The sequence below is a fragment of the Melospiza melodia genome, chromosome 6 (assembly GCF_035770615.1).
Source record: "Melospiza melodia melodia isolate bMelMel2 chromosome 6, bMelMel2.pri, whole genome shotgun sequence".
NCBI classification, from domain to species: Eukaryota; Metazoa; Chordata; class Aves; order Passeriformes; family Passerellidae; genus Melospiza; species Melospiza melodia.
In genome coordinates this window covers 15,253,759-15,270,766 of record NC_086199.1, presented here as the reverse complement: position 1 = coordinate 15,270,766, position 17,008 = coordinate 15,253,759, and the positions used below count along the sequence as shown (strand labels likewise).

The 17,008-nt window shown below is 43.5% G+C and overlaps 1 protein-coding gene and 1 long non-coding RNA gene across 2 annotated transcripts; one reads left to right on the top strand and one right to left on the bottom strand.

Annotated features, from left to right (window-relative positions):
- Positions 1-11,051: 11,051 nt before the first annotated feature.
- Positions 11,052-12,580, bottom strand: GSC (goosecoid homeobox). Its single transcript, XM_063159383.1, has 3 exons — positions 12,250-12,580; positions 11,773-12,032; positions 11,052-11,377 (listed from the first exon to the last, which is right to left on the bottom strand). The coding sequence occupies exons 1-3, from the start codon at positions 12,578-12,580 to the stop codon at positions 11,225-11,227; spliced, it is 744 nt and encodes a 247-aa protein (XP_063015453.1). The 3' UTR covers positions 11,052-11,224.
- Positions 12,581-13,244: 664 nt separating this feature from the next.
- On the top strand, positions 13,245-15,661 carry LOC134419759 (uncharacterized). Its single transcript, XR_010028142.1, has 3 exons — positions 13,245-13,723; positions 13,947-14,040; positions 15,203-15,661. It is a non-coding gene; the product is annotated as an uncharacterized LOC134419759 (long non-coding RNA).
- The last annotated feature ends 1,347 nt before the right edge of the window (positions 15,662-17,008 follow it).

The following is a 17,008-nucleotide window of genomic DNA, read 5'->3' as shown; positions in this document are numbered from 1 at the left end:
ACACAAAAAAAACTTTATAAGCTGGTTGAGAGCAAACAGGTATACCTGGGTAAACCAACCAGGAAAATTAAATAATTTTTTAAAAAATTAAAGGATGCTAAAGTTCTATAGGCAGCAAAAAATAAAGACATGCAGAAAATCCATGACATTGCTGGAAATGTACACAAGCTAAAGGTCTGCAAACCAGAAACAGACTGAAACATGACACAGTGCTAACTTCCAACTGCACTTGTATGGTGCTGGTAATGAAAGGACAAAGCACTCAGGGTATTCCCATTTTTCCTCTCTCTTGGTGAAAGCTGATACAGGCAGTCTGGCTTCCACCAGGACATACTTGTCATGGAGACATGAAGACTTTTTTTTCAATATCAACCATTGGTTTCCCCCTTCCCCAATCACTTTCCCATATCTCAGGTAAATAACTGCTGGTAGCAGAAGTAAAACATTCAATACACAGACATGTTAAAATTAAAATCTCCTAAAAATTGTATTCTATAAATGCACAAGAGTATTCTTTGTCAGATTGAAACTGTCCTTCTGGCCACCAGAAGACACACAAATGCAAAGAATAGATTAAAATTTCCACTTATATGAATCATGTACAAGACATTATGAGGGAAGATGTGCTAAAGAGATGCTGCAAGCCCACACCTGAGGCACCTCAGATACCCTGTAAGGGGAACACAAGCAGTTCTCTCCCACATTGAGTCCCTAATGAGCAGCACCATTTCAAGAATAAATTTCTTTATTGTGTCTGCTCTGTAAGATATTTAGGTCACTCCATAAAGTTAAATAGCAATAATGAGTACTGATTATTTTTACCAGCTGACCTAATCTAGGCATGTATTTATGTTTTACTGCATAAATAACTTGTGTTTACAAATCTCATTTATAATGTTTACAATGTTTGTAGCAACTCAAGATGTAGGAATAAAATGTTAACCACATAAGTCTCCTTACTGTTAGGAAAAAATCAGCAGTATTCCACCTAGTTTTTAATCATGACTTACAAAGTTAGATCACAGGCTAAAATGCAAGTTACTACGAAGCTTGTTGTAGTTTAATTGCTTCCTTAGGGATTTCTCTGGCATGAGGAAGTCCCCAGATGGAATGGGGCCGATCTCCTGCTGTTGCTGCAAAGGACACAGCAATGGCAGGAGCAGGGTCAGCAAGCAACAACGTTTGGCCAAATCCCAGCTGCTGGGTCTCCTGCCCTGGATCAAGAACCGAGCTGTTCCAGAGCATGGGTGAGTGGAGGGTCACTCACACCAATCCTTGTGAGATCCCATCCATTTCACAGAGCTGCCCCATAGTCAGCCCAAAAAGCTTATTTATTCCCTTTATAACCCTGCTGCTCTTAGCTGTTGTCCTTTCTGGGAGGAAAGAGGGAGGGAATGGAGAAAACATTGGTCAACAACATTGGACAACAATTCCTGCAGTAAGGGTCATCTTACTTAGATAAAACACATTGGTGATTCTGGTGCAGAACCTCCACACTATTACAATACTAACAGATTAAACCCCATCACTCCAAACAGTTGCTTTGAGGTTGCCATAATTCTCAGCTCAGCTCAACACCTGCCATGAAGTGGATATCCACGTACCACAGTGCAGCATTACAGTCTTGTAATTTATTTTGGTAGGGAGCAAGTGACAAGCCAAAACAGATTTTATCAAATTAATGAAATTACAATGTGTAATAGTAGCATTTATCTTGCTGTTAGTGATTACAAGCACATTTGGTAACAATGCACTAGAAGACCTCTCAGTGGGATGCTGACAACACTGAAAGAAAAACTGTTGTCCTTGTAAATGCAAATATAGGCATACACACTAAATAACCAGTAAAAATGTCACACCCAGATACAGATCATGAAGATGTCAAACTCATAATTTTCTGCATTGCCAGACTAGGACAGGTGATAAATCCCTCAGATCCATCCCTCTCTTAAAATACTCCTTGGAAACTGTTCAGAAAAGAAACAGTTTCAAGCTCTCACTTTGAAAAACCCCATGGATTTATATGCTTCTGTTCCCCCTTTACTCTTCCAATGTCTTCTTCTACAGCCTGTATGCTGTCCATCCCCTAGAAGTGCAAAATATATGACAAAAGACACGCCTATTTTTTCCTTGGCATCTCACCCTTACTCAGATGCCTTCTTGATAAGATCTAAATTGTTTTATCCTTTCTTCAGAATGGATTTTAAATAATATGTCAGAGGGGAAAGTGACCTCTAATTTACAAACTTATCAGCCTACTGCTGATGGGGCAACTGAGGTTAAATCAGGTTGTGCAGCATTTCCTTCTCAAGAACCTCTTTGATCTGGTATTACAAAACTACCTAAATATTTTTATTTTCCAATCTAAAACATGTCTCTCTCTGGAGTAAATAGAGGAAACCAGTTGCTCAGAAGAAACAGTGATGGAGAAACAGTACACAGCGCTTGGTATCTATGGATATCACATTGAATGGTTTCCATTCTACAGCTGGAAACATATCTGGCCCAGCTGAGACAGTAGGCATCCAGAGCTTCTAACAGCAGAACTACAGGTAAATTCTCTTTTACTCCCAGACTATCCACTAAACTGTACTACTCAGTCTCAATTTATGCTGAAAATATTACCAATATTTTTCATTTCAGTCTCTAGCTGACCTCTCTCAGTGAGGCTTCAGCCTCCTCCCCTCTGGGTCTCATGAGTATTTCAAACACTTCATTGTTGTTAATGGATTCCACTTTGTATCTGCCAGGTATGGGCTCAAACCAGCTGAAAGAAGAACGACCTCAGTCCTTGCAAGAACAATCTGTAAGTCATGCCTCATCAGCCACAGTATAACTTTCCATAGATGTTTTTCTGCCCAAAAGACACCTCCATACTAAAGATGATTCGTTTATATGGAACTCCACCATTTGATTGTCTCACATGCACAACCATGAGCTATAAGAAAAAAGCAGTGTTTCTAAAACAGATCAGAAGGCTTTTGTTAACTTTAAATTGCCTTCACAATTTATGCTTCAACAAGAACAGGACTGCCAGTAAGAGTTTGTAAAAACAAATAAACTCAAACAAAAATACATGATGGTCTACAAACAACCGTGATTTTCAATTTTTTTGTTCCAAAAATAAAGAAGAAGTGTATCTCATATTATTTTTTAAAATATCTTAAAATTTCAGTTGTACAAACATAATTTCAATCAAACGTTAAAAGGTTTTAATCCTCAACTGGGACTCTCGAAAGTTGCTATTAGCTATATTTGTGGGCCAATTCCTCTCAGCAAGTCACAGTCCCTGATAGATTTACTGAGTTTATATCCAGTTGATTTGGAGAAGTAGTGAAATGTGGCTCTTGCCTGCCTTTTTCTTTTTTTCATACAGGGCCAAGAGTCACTTGGCAATGCAGACTGAAGAACTGTTTCCAGTTCATGTGATCTACTTCCAGAGGTGAAGATTAGATTGTACTCCCTAGATTTGCTTTCTCCAAAAATGTTCTCAGATACTTTTCTGTGACAGTTGTGTTTCTACTTTGTGCTGACCCAAAAGTTATTTTAAAAAAGCAAATCAATTTATTGGCATCAATAGACTGGCTCCAAAGTAGTACCCAAACATTATTAAAATGTCCAGTTGTTTTTAAGACAACCTAGACAGGAAACTGAGAGAAGAACAGCAAAAATGTACAGAAATTCAAGAGACACAAATTAATATACTTCTTTAGACTATTTTTAACATCTAATTTATTATGTTTTGCTTTTTTGTTTTAATTCTATAGCCATCTGAGATCCATCTAATCAATACCAAAATTTTCAGCATGCAACCAAAAAGGCTGTGAAGCTGAAATGGAAACTGCTTCTGTTCCTAAGACAGCTACTTCAAAGAGACTGATATTAGAAAGAATGACTCTGGAGCACCTAATGTCCCAGCTCTTAGTGCTCAACATGAATTCTACTTACCTCTCAACTGCAACGTGCCTGGTGACTGAACAGTTTTCCCCGTGATCAGTCAGCCAAAGCATTAAACTGTCATAAGCAATATGGCCATAATCAGTCCCCGTTTCAGGGTTTTTTTCTGATGTCAGAATAATTTAGATGCCCAGATATCTGAAGCAGCTGTGCCAATGAATATGTGAGCAGAGAAAAACACAGCTGCTTTGCAATTCAGGAACTGTTCTGGGTTTTCTTTAACATCTGGTAAATCAGATGTTCCTTTAAGGCCAAGAGTGATAGGTATCAAACTTTTATCTTGCCTGTGCTGGTGGAGAGAAGCTTAACACAGTTTCTGAGAGCCTAATATCCCTAGTCAAGCCTCAGTGCATGGAAAACATCTACTTCTATATCAAGGAAGAACTTGTTAACAATATCACTGCTCATTTAAAGACTGTGTTGTGTTTGTGTAATTATTTCAGCGGAGGTGGCTTTTACCTTTAAAGGTATCTAATTGAAACTTTTAGCATGAATCCGGATACAAGGGTAAGCTTATTCCATCAACAGCAGTACTGACTGCAGTGACTTCAGTGACAGAAACACATTTCTGCCTTTAGAACTGCACCTGTACAAAGGTGGGCAGGGTCACTTTAGCTGAACAAATCAGAGCAGGATACCTAGAGAGAATTTTAAGGAGAGGAAGCTCCCTGTGGATTTCTAATGATCCCTTCCTGCATGGTTCTGTCCCATAATCACTGTTCCTTTTTGACCAGGGATTAATGCCCTCTCTCCACTGATCCCCTTGCAGAGTAACCACATCCATTGGTGTCAGTGGGAAATATCATCAGCTTTAGAAAAATGTTTCTCACTAATTCACAAAGGTTTTGGGTCAGGCTTCCACATCATCCCTTCAACCAGGCTAAAGGAGTCTCAAGTGAACAAGTTTCACTGTGAAGAGCTGTCTCTGTACCATTAGGGCCAACTGAAAGAAAAACACAGTATGTTCTAAAATTGTGCATGATAAACACAGTATAAAGCTGATGAAAAAGTAATATTAAACAAATTAGACCTTATAACTGATGCAAATAAAGCCTGAGACTTTCTGTATAATGCCAGGAAGCTCCAAATAAAGGGTGTTGGGTTCATGCCCTTCTAAATCATTACAGTTTCCACAGAAAATATCAACCTCTTTGAGGTTCTTAGGTTAGGGAGATTTATAGTGATAACAATAGCAGTAGTTTATTTGAGACAGTTAATCAAAATTCTAGCACTTATAAGCCCTCTGTGAACACTACAGATTTAAGAAATTGAACACTAAATATTCAAAAGTAAGCTTACAATCTACACAAGTACAGTAAATTTCAGTTATGTGTTTCATTATACTGGTGCCTTATTGCTTTTAAGGGGTTTACAACTTGGCTGTAATTATCCACTGTGGGGTAAAATTTGGCATTAAAATAACTCTTTTCCATTTCTATTTCCAAAGAAAGTTACTTGCTCTCTGCTGGCACTGCATTCCTTGCACATGCAGCACTCAGCAAGAGTTTTTGGGTGTGCAAAAAAAGTAGGTTAGGTCTCTGATTTTGTGGCTTTTTAAAATATGTCTTCCATACGCCCAAACCATATTGTACCTTTATTCACTCATCTTTCATTAATTTAGCCTTCAATTTGGGTTCATGGACATAGCAAAAATACATGTAATTTGTTTATGAACCAAGTGAGATTATATATATGATTACATCAACCTCAAAGGCCTTATTTTCACCAGAAAAGTCAAATTTCCAGCAGGATAACAGGAAAACATGGTGATGGCATTGAAATCCACCAGTGAAAAAATGTCATCACTTCTGCTTCCCCACACTGTGCCCAAGACTTCTTGTGTGTCCCCCAGAGAAAGAGGCACCTCAGCACTTCCAACAGCAAAATGGAGCAACAGCAGCTTCCCACCTCGGATCACTCTGAAAATTCACAGCTAAGCTCTCTGACACTTTGCCAAAGCCACCAGATAAGGAAAGAAATACAGTTATAGTCAGGTTCCACACTTGTGACACCTTTGAGTCACGAGGGATGCCAGCCTCAGCTGATCCTTGTGCTCAGCAGCTCGTTCCAGCACTGTGGTTTGCAGCTCAGTCTGAGATGCTTCCCCACAAACCAAACCACTGAACTGACACCACCAGTCTGGCTCTCCGTTCCTTTTTCCCCAGGAATAGTACATGCTAAGCCTGCCATGCCCACAGATGCACCCACCCAGGACAGCAAGGGGAGAAGAAGCTCTGCAGGCAGCCTGAAGAAGAAGATGGTTGAATCCTGAGTAATGGGGTACATTCCACCAAAATTGTCCCTTTTTCCATGGTATAGTGAAAAACCCAACACATGCTGTTAAGAAAGCAATCTGCAGTCACTGGGTAGCAAACATTGCCTTAGAAAGGCTAATAATGATGATGATGATGATGATGATGATGATGATGCATTCATATAAACAAGCAAATTAAACTCTGGTGGGATTTCAGTGCTTAGAGTTTTGGGGGAAGACTCTTTTCCTGGATATAATGCAAAGGAATGATTATAACTTCTAGGCTTGCACATGTGTTCGATGTCTTTGGAGGTAAAAACTCCAAATCTCCAATATAAGCCTGCAAGGAGTAGAAAAAAAAATGCAAACATGGGTATTCAGACATCATTTAGAAGACAAAGGAGAAGTAACTTTCAACATTCAACTCTAGCTAATTCTATGCTTTAACAAGTTTCCTGGCCTTTCTCTTGCTCCATTATTGCTCTGTTCAGTTGTGCCTTGAAGTTCTGTCTATGTCTTGAGGGATATAAGACATATATATGTATGTATACACATGTATCTGTCTATAGACAGCTACTCTGTCCTGAATACAAAAGTGTAATAAGTATGATTCCTTTTTTTTTATTATTATTTTTAAATTTGAATTCCCCAAATACAGGTTTCTGTATTGAAAGTTGTCAGATACGTTATAGAGATATGCCACTTTAAAGTTGCATTAATTTCTTACAATCCAACATCTTGTAGCTATAATTTTTACCTTTGTGTAATAGACTCCAATCAAATCAGGGTAAGTGGCAACTCCAGAAAAACAAGGTAATTTGACTAAACTTTTCTGTCTAAGTTGAGTCCAGGCTCACCAGGTCCCTGAAGTAGGAAAGCATAAAGTATAAATGGAATAAAACCCTAGGGGTCAAAATACAAAACAAAAACTCTTTAGGATTTTGTTCCTTTATGCTCCACAGTGTTTAATCCCAGTGAACCAATAAATGCAGATGGAGCACAAAAAATATGAACTCACCTTAATGTTGCCTTTTTTTATAACTTCCACTAATCCAAATGTTTGCTTCACAAGTCATGTGTAAGAAAGAGTTTGCATGGTTTATATTCCCAGGATCCCATTATAGTAAAGCTCAAAAACCATTCACTCAAGTATTAGTAAAACTGAAAGGTAAAAAAAGTCCAGATTCCCAGCTGATAATAAATCACTTCATGTCAAGCAAAAAAAATTCTGATCTCTGCTGTCCAGCATTACTCATTAAAACAAGAACTACAGAAATAAATATAGTTAATAGAATAGTAATAGAAATATAGAAATATAAATTCTGCTATCTAAAGGCAGATAGTGAAGAGAGCACATCAGATTACTAAGTCTGCCTCTATACAGAAAAATCTTCTGCATTGGACCCTTACTACACATTGCTCTCCCCATCATTCCCTTGCAACAGAATTTTGTAACCTAAGCCAGCTTGGTGTCAGAGAGATTTATTTGGTGTATGCACCTTTTGTATAATTATTCAGTTATTACTCCTATAATGCACAGCATTATCTGGAATAAGTCTGCACTACAGTGGTGAACCTCCAAAGTAGCTTACGTTTCTTCTTATAATCCCCCACTCAACCTAACTCCCTTGTGAGATCTGAGAGGAATATTATTCATTCTACAAACAGAAATTTAGAAAGAAAGAAAGAAAGAAGTCCAACATTTCATAGAGGATTAGTAAGACAGCAAGAAGCTGAACTCAAGTTGTAAAACCTAGACAGTGCCTCAGTAGCATGAGCAATACAAAACATTTCAGTCCCATCCAATCTTCTGAGAATGTTTGCCCAAGATACAAGGTTCTAAGTTGCCATGGAGGAGATACAGAAAAAACTGACCAATTTTTTTTTTCTTAATTCTCTTTTGGTCTCCTTTTTAGACAAGTGTTAACAAACAGAACCACAAACAACTCTTTCAAAGCCCCTTTGTTAGAACTGAACCTGCTGGAACATAGCACATATTCAGGTTCTGTGCTTTGATTTATTCCTACTGCATGAACAGAAAGAGAAAATAATGAAAGCTGCTACGTGGCATTTGCATTTTGGCATGTAGGAATCCTCCTAAAATAAAAATCCAGACAGACATCTAGAAATGGAATATGCCAACAAAACAGCACAAATGAGTGAGAGATCTTCTTATTACAATCCCCCTCATGTTTTCAAAAATTTAGCTTTCAACTTTCTTGATCCTTTTCATGCAAACTTCTCACTACTTTTTCACTACCAGGCTTCCATACTGCACAGAATCTCATTTTGTAGGCTAAAAAGACAGAATGAAACTTTTAGGTTTTCAACAAACACCAGTGAGAAAAACAATGAGACAGCTACTTCTATAAATGGCACAAACACCATTTTTAGTAAGTAAGGTTAAGCTTTTAGCTCAAGATTAAAATTGCTTTTCAATGAGATTTTAAAGTCACATTATTAACTTCAGTAGATCTACACCTACATGTAGTAATAAAAATAGATTCTTGTGACTGCAAGATCAAGCTTATCGCAATAAAGAGTTTATGGAAAACTCAAAAATTAACACAGACAAAGATACAATGTTATTTTGAAGAAATCAGAGGTGATTCATCACAATTCCATGGATAGAAACTGTGTTTTGCAATACAAAGTTTTGATTCTTACATCACATCCCATGCTTCCACAGAACAAACAGTTCTTAATAAATCCATTAACTGGTGTGTTTGGAGACCTGGAGCTTCCGTGGGTCACAACTGGAACCATTGCTCCCACTGGAAAAGTCTAAGTTTCTTTAGAGACATGTACTGCAACTTTAAGTAACTCCTATTGGTAATCAAAAATATTTTTAAATCCCACTTCTTACAAATCCAGTTCTAGTTTAACTCCTATAACTCAACTATGCAAGCTAAAATCTTTAATAGTGACTTCCAAAATTATCACCAAAAAATGCAAAACAAAACAAAACCTTACCAAGCTCCTATTGGGGCAGTAGGGATATTTACACATGGAAATAACACAAATATATAAGCATTCGTAAAGTCTTGGGCAATATTATCCTTAGACCTAGCTTTTATTTGCAAATTAAGTATGCATTTTAAGACCTAACAATGACTAAATACAGATGTGATGACATTAAAAATCCACTCAGTGAGACTTCCTGCATATGACATAACAAAACACTTCAAATCTAATTTTCAGCAATTTAAGAACTAATTTTTAGTGCTGTTGTGTTGTAATTCAATGTAATTTACAGAGGTCAAATATGCATCCATAGCAATAGGGTGGAATCTCCAAAATGCAATAGCTCCATAAAACCAAACCATCCCATGTATCTGAGAAGAAGAATCCATTTGCTTTTACCCTTCCTCCTCTGCTGCACCGAGGAACGAGAGGCTGAATTTCTTTTTCTTCAAGCCAGCAGTAGCTGTGAAACTCTTAGCCCCCTGAAGGAGTGGCTCACACTAAACCACACTGAATTGCTTCCTCGGCAGCTGTTCCTACATCTTGGTGTGGTGAGAGGTCGCTCAGAAAGAGATACCTCATCTATGTGGAAACACTGACATTAAAAACCCACCTGAGCAGACAGGTACTAAGACTGGCTCTATCACACTAACACCTGCAGTATGCACCGTGTTATAACACCCACAAAAACATGGATACATCACGAAAAAATAGGAAAAAGGCAAGCAACACAGCAGCTGATGCTTTCTTGTGTCACTTGAAGTAATGATGAGCGTATTTGAAAAAACAATTGGTCTAAACTAGGTGAGATTTAATAGATACAGGTGAGTTTAGGCATTGGCCATAATTAAGAAAAATCAGCTCACTACCACTTAACTTTGAATGAAAGGCACAGCCTGAAGTTTTCGGGCCAGAGATCGTCTGAATTGGCTTTACACTTTCAGATTATTTGTTTTAACTTTATGAACAGTCTTTTAAACAACGAGAGAGAAGGAGATCTTCCTAAACACAACACCATGGGGAAGCTGCCGTGGCTCCTCTCTGAAATGATAAGCTCTGAGCTGGAGAGTCACAGGGAAAAAAGCAAAAGGAAAACGAACGTGAATTTTAAAGAGGGAATAGACGTCTCAACTACGAGGCCCTCGCAGAGGGAAGAGTAAAACGAGACCAGGCTGTCACCGCTTTCGTAATTGCAAAGGTGCTGCCTCAAAGGGGAGAAAACTTCCATTAGCAACTTCCCCTGAAACACCTGAAAAAAGCAGCACACAAGGGCTCACACTCCCCTCACGTGCAATCCATCTGATAATGTCTAAAATTTATTAACAACAACTTTAAACTCCGCCGAAGAGAGACAGCTTTTCTACACGAGGGTCAAAGACGAACGCTTTGGAAACCCAACAAGGCTCAGCCGCAGGGAGATGGGGAAAGCGCAGGGAGACGGGGCAGAGCCAACAAGTGTGGGGCCGGGTTTGCTTGGCACGGTGGCCGAGGCGGGGGCAGCCGGGGCGGGAGAGCCGCAGCGCTCCCGGCCGGGAGAAGCGAGCAGGGCCGGACTGCCGCCGGCGGCCCCGGGGCGGAGAACGGGACTCGCTCCCGGCCTCCTCGGGCTCCTACCGGGCTGATCTCGTACCGGGCTGCCTGGCTGGGCCTCGGCCGCTTCCCCCCGGTGCGAGACCCACCACCGCTGCCCGGGCTGCGGAGAGCGGGCCCGCCAGCGCTGCGCTCCGCCGGCTCTCACACCGACACCGCGCCCCAACGCGGCACTGCCCGGCGAGGCCGCCCTGCTCCCCGGGATCCGCGCACCGCCGCTCCCCGCTCCCTTGTCCCGCTCGTCTCCCTCTCCCCGCGGCGCAGAGTGAACAAACGCGCCGCCGTCTACCTGTGCAACACCTCCGCAACACATTTTATTTACACGGAATTAGCTCGGGGCATTGTACATTATATACAGATATTTTCCCCCTCCAACAAGGCAGATCTTGTGCAAGATTAGTAGCATCCTCTGGAGCGTATCCGACAGTCCACGGGAAATGTCCCCCCCACTTAGAAGTATCAGCTGTCAGAGTCCAAGTCGCTTTTCCCGTCCTCTTGTCTCTTCTCCGGTGACGTTTTAGACACTTTATTCCACTTTTGTGCGTTTTCTGATTCCTCCGAAGACGATCGCTTTTGCCTCCTCCACTTCGCCCGGCGGTTTTTGAACCAAACCTGTTGCGTTAAGAAATTAAATTATTAGAGGGAAAAATAAAAATAAAACTATGCAAACCCGCAGCTGACCTCAGCCCCTCAGGAGCCCTGCCGGGGCCGGTGTGGGCGGCGGCGCTCGGACAGACGGACGGACGGACAGACGGAGGGAGGCGGGGAAGCAGCAGCTCGGGTGGGACCGGCCGGGCGCCTTCGGGAGGCACAGCCGCCGGCCGACAATCCCTCACAGCCCTGCGACAGGCTCGGAAGGGCACTTGGAAAGAATAAAGAACTTTCCTCTGCCCCCGCGAAGCGGCTCCGCTGGCAGAGCCCGGCTGGAGCCGCCCCGCGATACATCCGGCTCGGGCGCGTTTGAGTGCGAATGGGAGGGCTGAAGAAGGAAAAAGAAAGCAAAGTACCTCCACTTTTTCCTCTCTTAAGTGCACCCTTCTGGCCAGCTGTTCCCTCGTGCCCACGTCTGGGTATTTCGTTTCCTGGAAGAGGTTTTCCAGCGCTTCCAGCTGCTCGTCAGTGAAGATAGTCCGGTGCCGCCTTTTTCTCCTGCAGTGCAGCTGGTTCAGTAACTGCAGCTCCGTCCGGGACAAAGTGCCCACGTTCATGTAGGGCAACATCTGATGGGGAACAGGGGACATCAAGACTGACCCAGTGCCCTCGTAACCTACGGACAGACAGACGAGTCGACGATAGGCTTTGCATGAGATCGCTGCTTTCCCCCACTCCTGTCCCGTCCCGAACAGAAATTGCCCCCTCCCGCCTCCCGGCCGCTCTCCTGCGGCCGCCAGCTCCCCGTCACCGCTCGGGCCCCGGGCTGCGGGAACAAAGGGGGCCCGTCCCGTCCCGTCCCGGCCCGTCCCGTCCCACGGGGGCCGCCTTACCTGCGGGAGGCACGCAGGAACACTGCTGAGCGCCCAGCGGCGGCACGGCCCCGCAGCACGAAGGGCCCACGGGGGACGCGGGCACATGCAGCTGCCCGTAGTAGTAGTTGTTGTAGCCGAGCCGAGATCCAGTGACGGCCGGCGGCAGCGCGGAGGCGGGAGCCACCGCCCGGGAGTAAAATCCGCCGTAGTCGGAGGCGCTGCCGTAGAGCGAGTCCCCGTGGAGGCTGGGGAAGACGACGGGCGCGGCGCTCGGGGGCAGCAGCACCGAGTCCTTGCAGCGAGGTCTGGCCGCCAGGATATTGTCGATGCTGAACATGCTCACAGGCATGCCCCAAAGCGTGCGGGGCAGGGCGGCGGGGACCGGCCGGGGGAGGGAGGGAGGAGGGCGGGAGGGAGGGTAGGTGGTGGCCGGGGAAGGGGGGGGGAAGAGGCTGGAAGGACGCGAAATCGAAACTTTTCGGATAAATTTGAAAAAGGGATCGGAGCGAAAATAAAAGAGCCTTTTCCGAGGGCAGTTGCGGGCAGAGTGTGCGTGTGTGTCTGTGCGCGCGTGTGCGGTGTGCGTGCGTGTGCGCAGGATCCACCCCTGGAACTTTCCCCCCTCAACTCTCGCCTGTTTACTGATCTCAACCCAGAGGGCTGCTCGGAGTATAATCCATCTGAACCTCTTCCCTTTTTTATACCCAGGCGACGTCATCCTGGATTTAGTTCCTGGTAATATGCAGATGACAAACAAAACCAGATTTGATTTTTTTTCTCCCCTTTTTTGGTGGGGAAGAGGTGGGGGTTACACAAAGGAGTGAAAGCAGCTCGAGTCTGTGTATTGAGAATTAATGAAATTAACGTAATCCTTTCCATTAGTGGGCTTTTTAGAAAGGCCCCAGATTTAGGCTTGATCTCTGCTGCACCGGCTAATTGCCCAGGTTAATCTTATTAATGCCATTGTGTAGAAGTGGTTAGCAGCTCCTAGTCTTGTCTATTATGCGCCTACTTTGGTCGTGTTAGTTCATATTAGTGGGTGCGATTTCCTCTGTCTAAGGCTCAGATTAATTATTTATGCTTCGAACTGCTTAAGAAGCACTTTAAAAAAAAAAATAAACTGCCACATAAACATGCAATGCCCCCCCACCACCACTCCAAGTGTTTCTATAGCACGATTTGAATCTCGCGTCCCCGGCTCGGAGGGCTGAGCGGGCATGGAAGAGTATGTGTTTCTGTGATTTAAGGTTTATGCAGTGAAGCAGCAACGTCTTCACCGAGTGACTGAACTATTTTATTTTTACTGTTTTCCTAGGTCACCCGGCGGAACAAGGACACATGAATATTGTAAACTTCTATCTCTCCGTTTTCTTTCTTTCTTTTTTTTTTTTTCTTTTTTTAACAGATTCAGACAGGTACCACCTTCTATTTTTAATACAAGCCAAGAGACGCAAACGTTAAAGACCAGTGCCATCTCAAATCCCCGGGTGTGGTAGGTATTCCAATTTGCTTCTGATCTGTCTTGGTGCCTATTTCTTTTCTTTTCTATCTTTCATTATCTAGCTTAGAAAACAAAGGCCATAAAGTTGCAATGACGCAGAGAACTTTATATTTTGCATGTTCTATGAATTTTTAAATGGAGAAATTTTAAATCCCTAAAACTCTTCCTATTAAGAGGTTTGGCTCTCCTGGTAGCTGGCTCTTGTGATTTGCAGAATACTTCGTCTGTCACGACTGTCCCTGGGAATCCACAGGAGGTGAACTGAATAAGATTAGACTATTTACCCCATCAACTCTCCATCAAAGAAGGTAGGAAATTGTACGCATGAAATGAAAACAAGCCATTAGAGTCCGTTTACGAGGAACACATTATTTTTCCTCAACAAAGAATATCCTTGTTAGCGCTTACTCGCACTTTATCTTTAGCCTTTCTTTCCTCTATATTCCAGGATTCAAAACCGCACCTGAGAATGATCTGAAACGTATTTACAGCGAAAGACTTGTATAAGCGTTAAAAAAAAAGAATGCCAAAACTAAATTCTCGCTTCGTTGGTACATCGCAATGTGTTTAATTAGCTGCATCGGTTTTTGCTTCAATTTATCTGCCTAACCATTTCTTCACGCCTTTGGCATTTAGACCTGAACTTCGTGCAAGTTTTTCAAATTTGATGGAAAGTGAAACTATTTGACAGAGTGTTCGGCGGGTTTTTGGTTAGATTTGGGAAATTTTTTTTTCTGTTGATATTTTGAGAGTTTTCTTTTTCTTTTTTTTTTTTTTTTGTTTGAGGGTGGGCTCGGAGAGGGAGTTACGGTTTGTTGGGGTTTTTTGGTCAGTAATTCCCTGAGCGCAGCCGGTCACGCTGCATGCAGAGCAGCGCCTGCTTAATGCCGCCATCGGGATGCTCCTCCACGTCCTCGGCGGCTCTGCAGCAATGCGCCGCAGCATCCCTCGGGCGGCCTGCGGGGCTCGGGGTCCCGGGAGAGCCGGGCCCGAGGGGAGGCCGGCAGCGGGGCACGGCCCGCTCTGCTCCGGATCGGCCCGTCAGGAGCATCCCGGGGGCTCGGGGCGGCGGGGTCAGCGCTCAGCTGGGACTGCCGCCCCTCGGGGAACAAGCCGGGTGAGCCCCAGAGCCCGCTCCTGCCGTGGGGACACCCGCGGTGGGGACACCCGGCTCCTCGGGTGCTCAGCATCACTCGCGTCAGGGTTCATGTCCGCTCCTGGCCGGCTTCTCCCAGGTGGTGTCAGCACCGCGGGACACGCGTGGGCGCCGGAGCAGCCGCGGCGCTGGCGGAGCACACACGGCCCGGGCTGGACGGGCGCTCGGCTTCCCCAAGAGTTTTCTGCTCCCCTGACGGATGACCCACCATTCTACAGCGCCCACCTTTATTCTTAATTTAGAAATTGTATTTTCCAAATAACTTGTCCCCCCAGTGAGGAAGGTCTATTTTATTTTGTTTTGTTTTGTTTTAGAGTGAGTCGTTTTGCCGCGAAACCCCCGGTTTTGATACCCGCTTGGCAAAACCCGCTCTCGGAGTTTCTCATTTCCCGTGCCCTCTTCGCTAACCTGGCAAACGGAAAATTGTGTTAAACAAACAATCAGTTGTCGCACAATGTCGGGGTGAAATTGTAATAACAAATGAAACACAAGCAAATTGTGCTGCATAGTGTTGCTAAGCAATTGTTTGTTACGGGAGGGTGGTCACAGCATGGGTTGAAAGAGGGATCTAAAGAGGAGCATAGCGCTGGGCAGAGCAAGCTGTTAGGTATGAAATACGGTAAACACCGCGCTGATTTTCAATATTATTACCCAAACACGATTCCATACAAAGCAATCACCATACACAAGTCTATGAAAATGCGCTTGTTGAGAAAACGGACATTTTTTTTCTTTTATTTTAATACCTTAAAGAGCAATTCCGGGGATGCAAAACGCACCCACCGCCTTCCCGGCGGAGCCTTTGGCCGGCTGGAACGGTACCGGGGCTGCCGGCCGGGAGGGGCCCGGGGCACCCCGGCACGGCTCGGCACGGCACGGGGCACCCCAGCTCGGCCCGGCACGGCCCGGCTCGGCACGGCCCGGCACGGGCTCGCCGTGGGCAGCGGGTCCGGCTGCGGCTCCCGCCCCACGCCAGGGGCAACGAGGGCTGAACCGGGGGCTTGGGGATGAGCGGCGGCGAAAGGGCGCTTCGCGGCACATCTCTCACTTAGAAATGCCATCACCCTGCAGCTCTCACCCACGTTTGTTTCAAATTGATTGCATCATTGCTTCACCAGGAAAAAAAAAGTATAAAAGTCATACAATGCGAAATTACCGTAATTTGTTCCCAGAATAAACTTATCTTGAACTGATTAGGAGAGTCAGTCATTTGAAAACGAGGCAGAAAAGCGGTTGGGATTTTTTCTGAAAGCTTCCCTCTAACAATATCGGCTTCTAAAGTTTTCATTCATATAAACTTTATTAATGAAGATCTTTTATTTAAATGTCAAGAGGATTTGAAATTTAGAGTAAATTACGAAGCATGCATGTCTTGCCAAGTCATGGGTCAAATGCATTTGTGAAAAACTGCTAAAAGAGCATATGGTTTTGAATTTTTCTACAATGACTAGTGTTTAAATAAATTGCTTGTACTGCTTAACTTCATGTATAATTTTGACAGAAATTGGCCTATAGCCTTTTGATATGTAAACATTTCAGGCTTTTATGCGGTATAAAAAGACACTTGCTTTTTGGGATCAGCTAAAGCAGTCACCCTGTAATTCAGAAAACTGGCACCTAACGTTACATTCTTGCTGCATTTCAACTTTCAAGTGGCAGCATAAAGGGGGGAAGGAAAAGGGACATTTCAAAAGCAATTGGAATTAAAAACTGCGAATGAGGTGGGAATGTGCCACTCACTGTCTGATTGAAATGGATAAACCTTAGCACTAAGAGAATTCTCAGTCTTGTTTTCTAAAAAACAACAGAGGAATCAGTGAAAAAGTCCTCAACGTAGCACAGACCTGACTCCCATGTCAAATTAATGCCTTAAAACAAAGTCTGTCTAAAGTACAAATAGGTGTGATGAAGAAAATCCAGATATCCCTTCTGAATTCCGTCAGCTGTTTCTCCTCTACAAACTATCTTGGGCTTTAAAAATTGAAACAGACTTTATACATGGAATATTGCATACAAAGTATATAAACATACCACCACCCTTTGAAATGCCACTTTGCTAGCTTCACGTTCACTTGCATTTCACCAGTTCTTAAGTCTTTTGCAGTTTTTGCTCCAGTAAA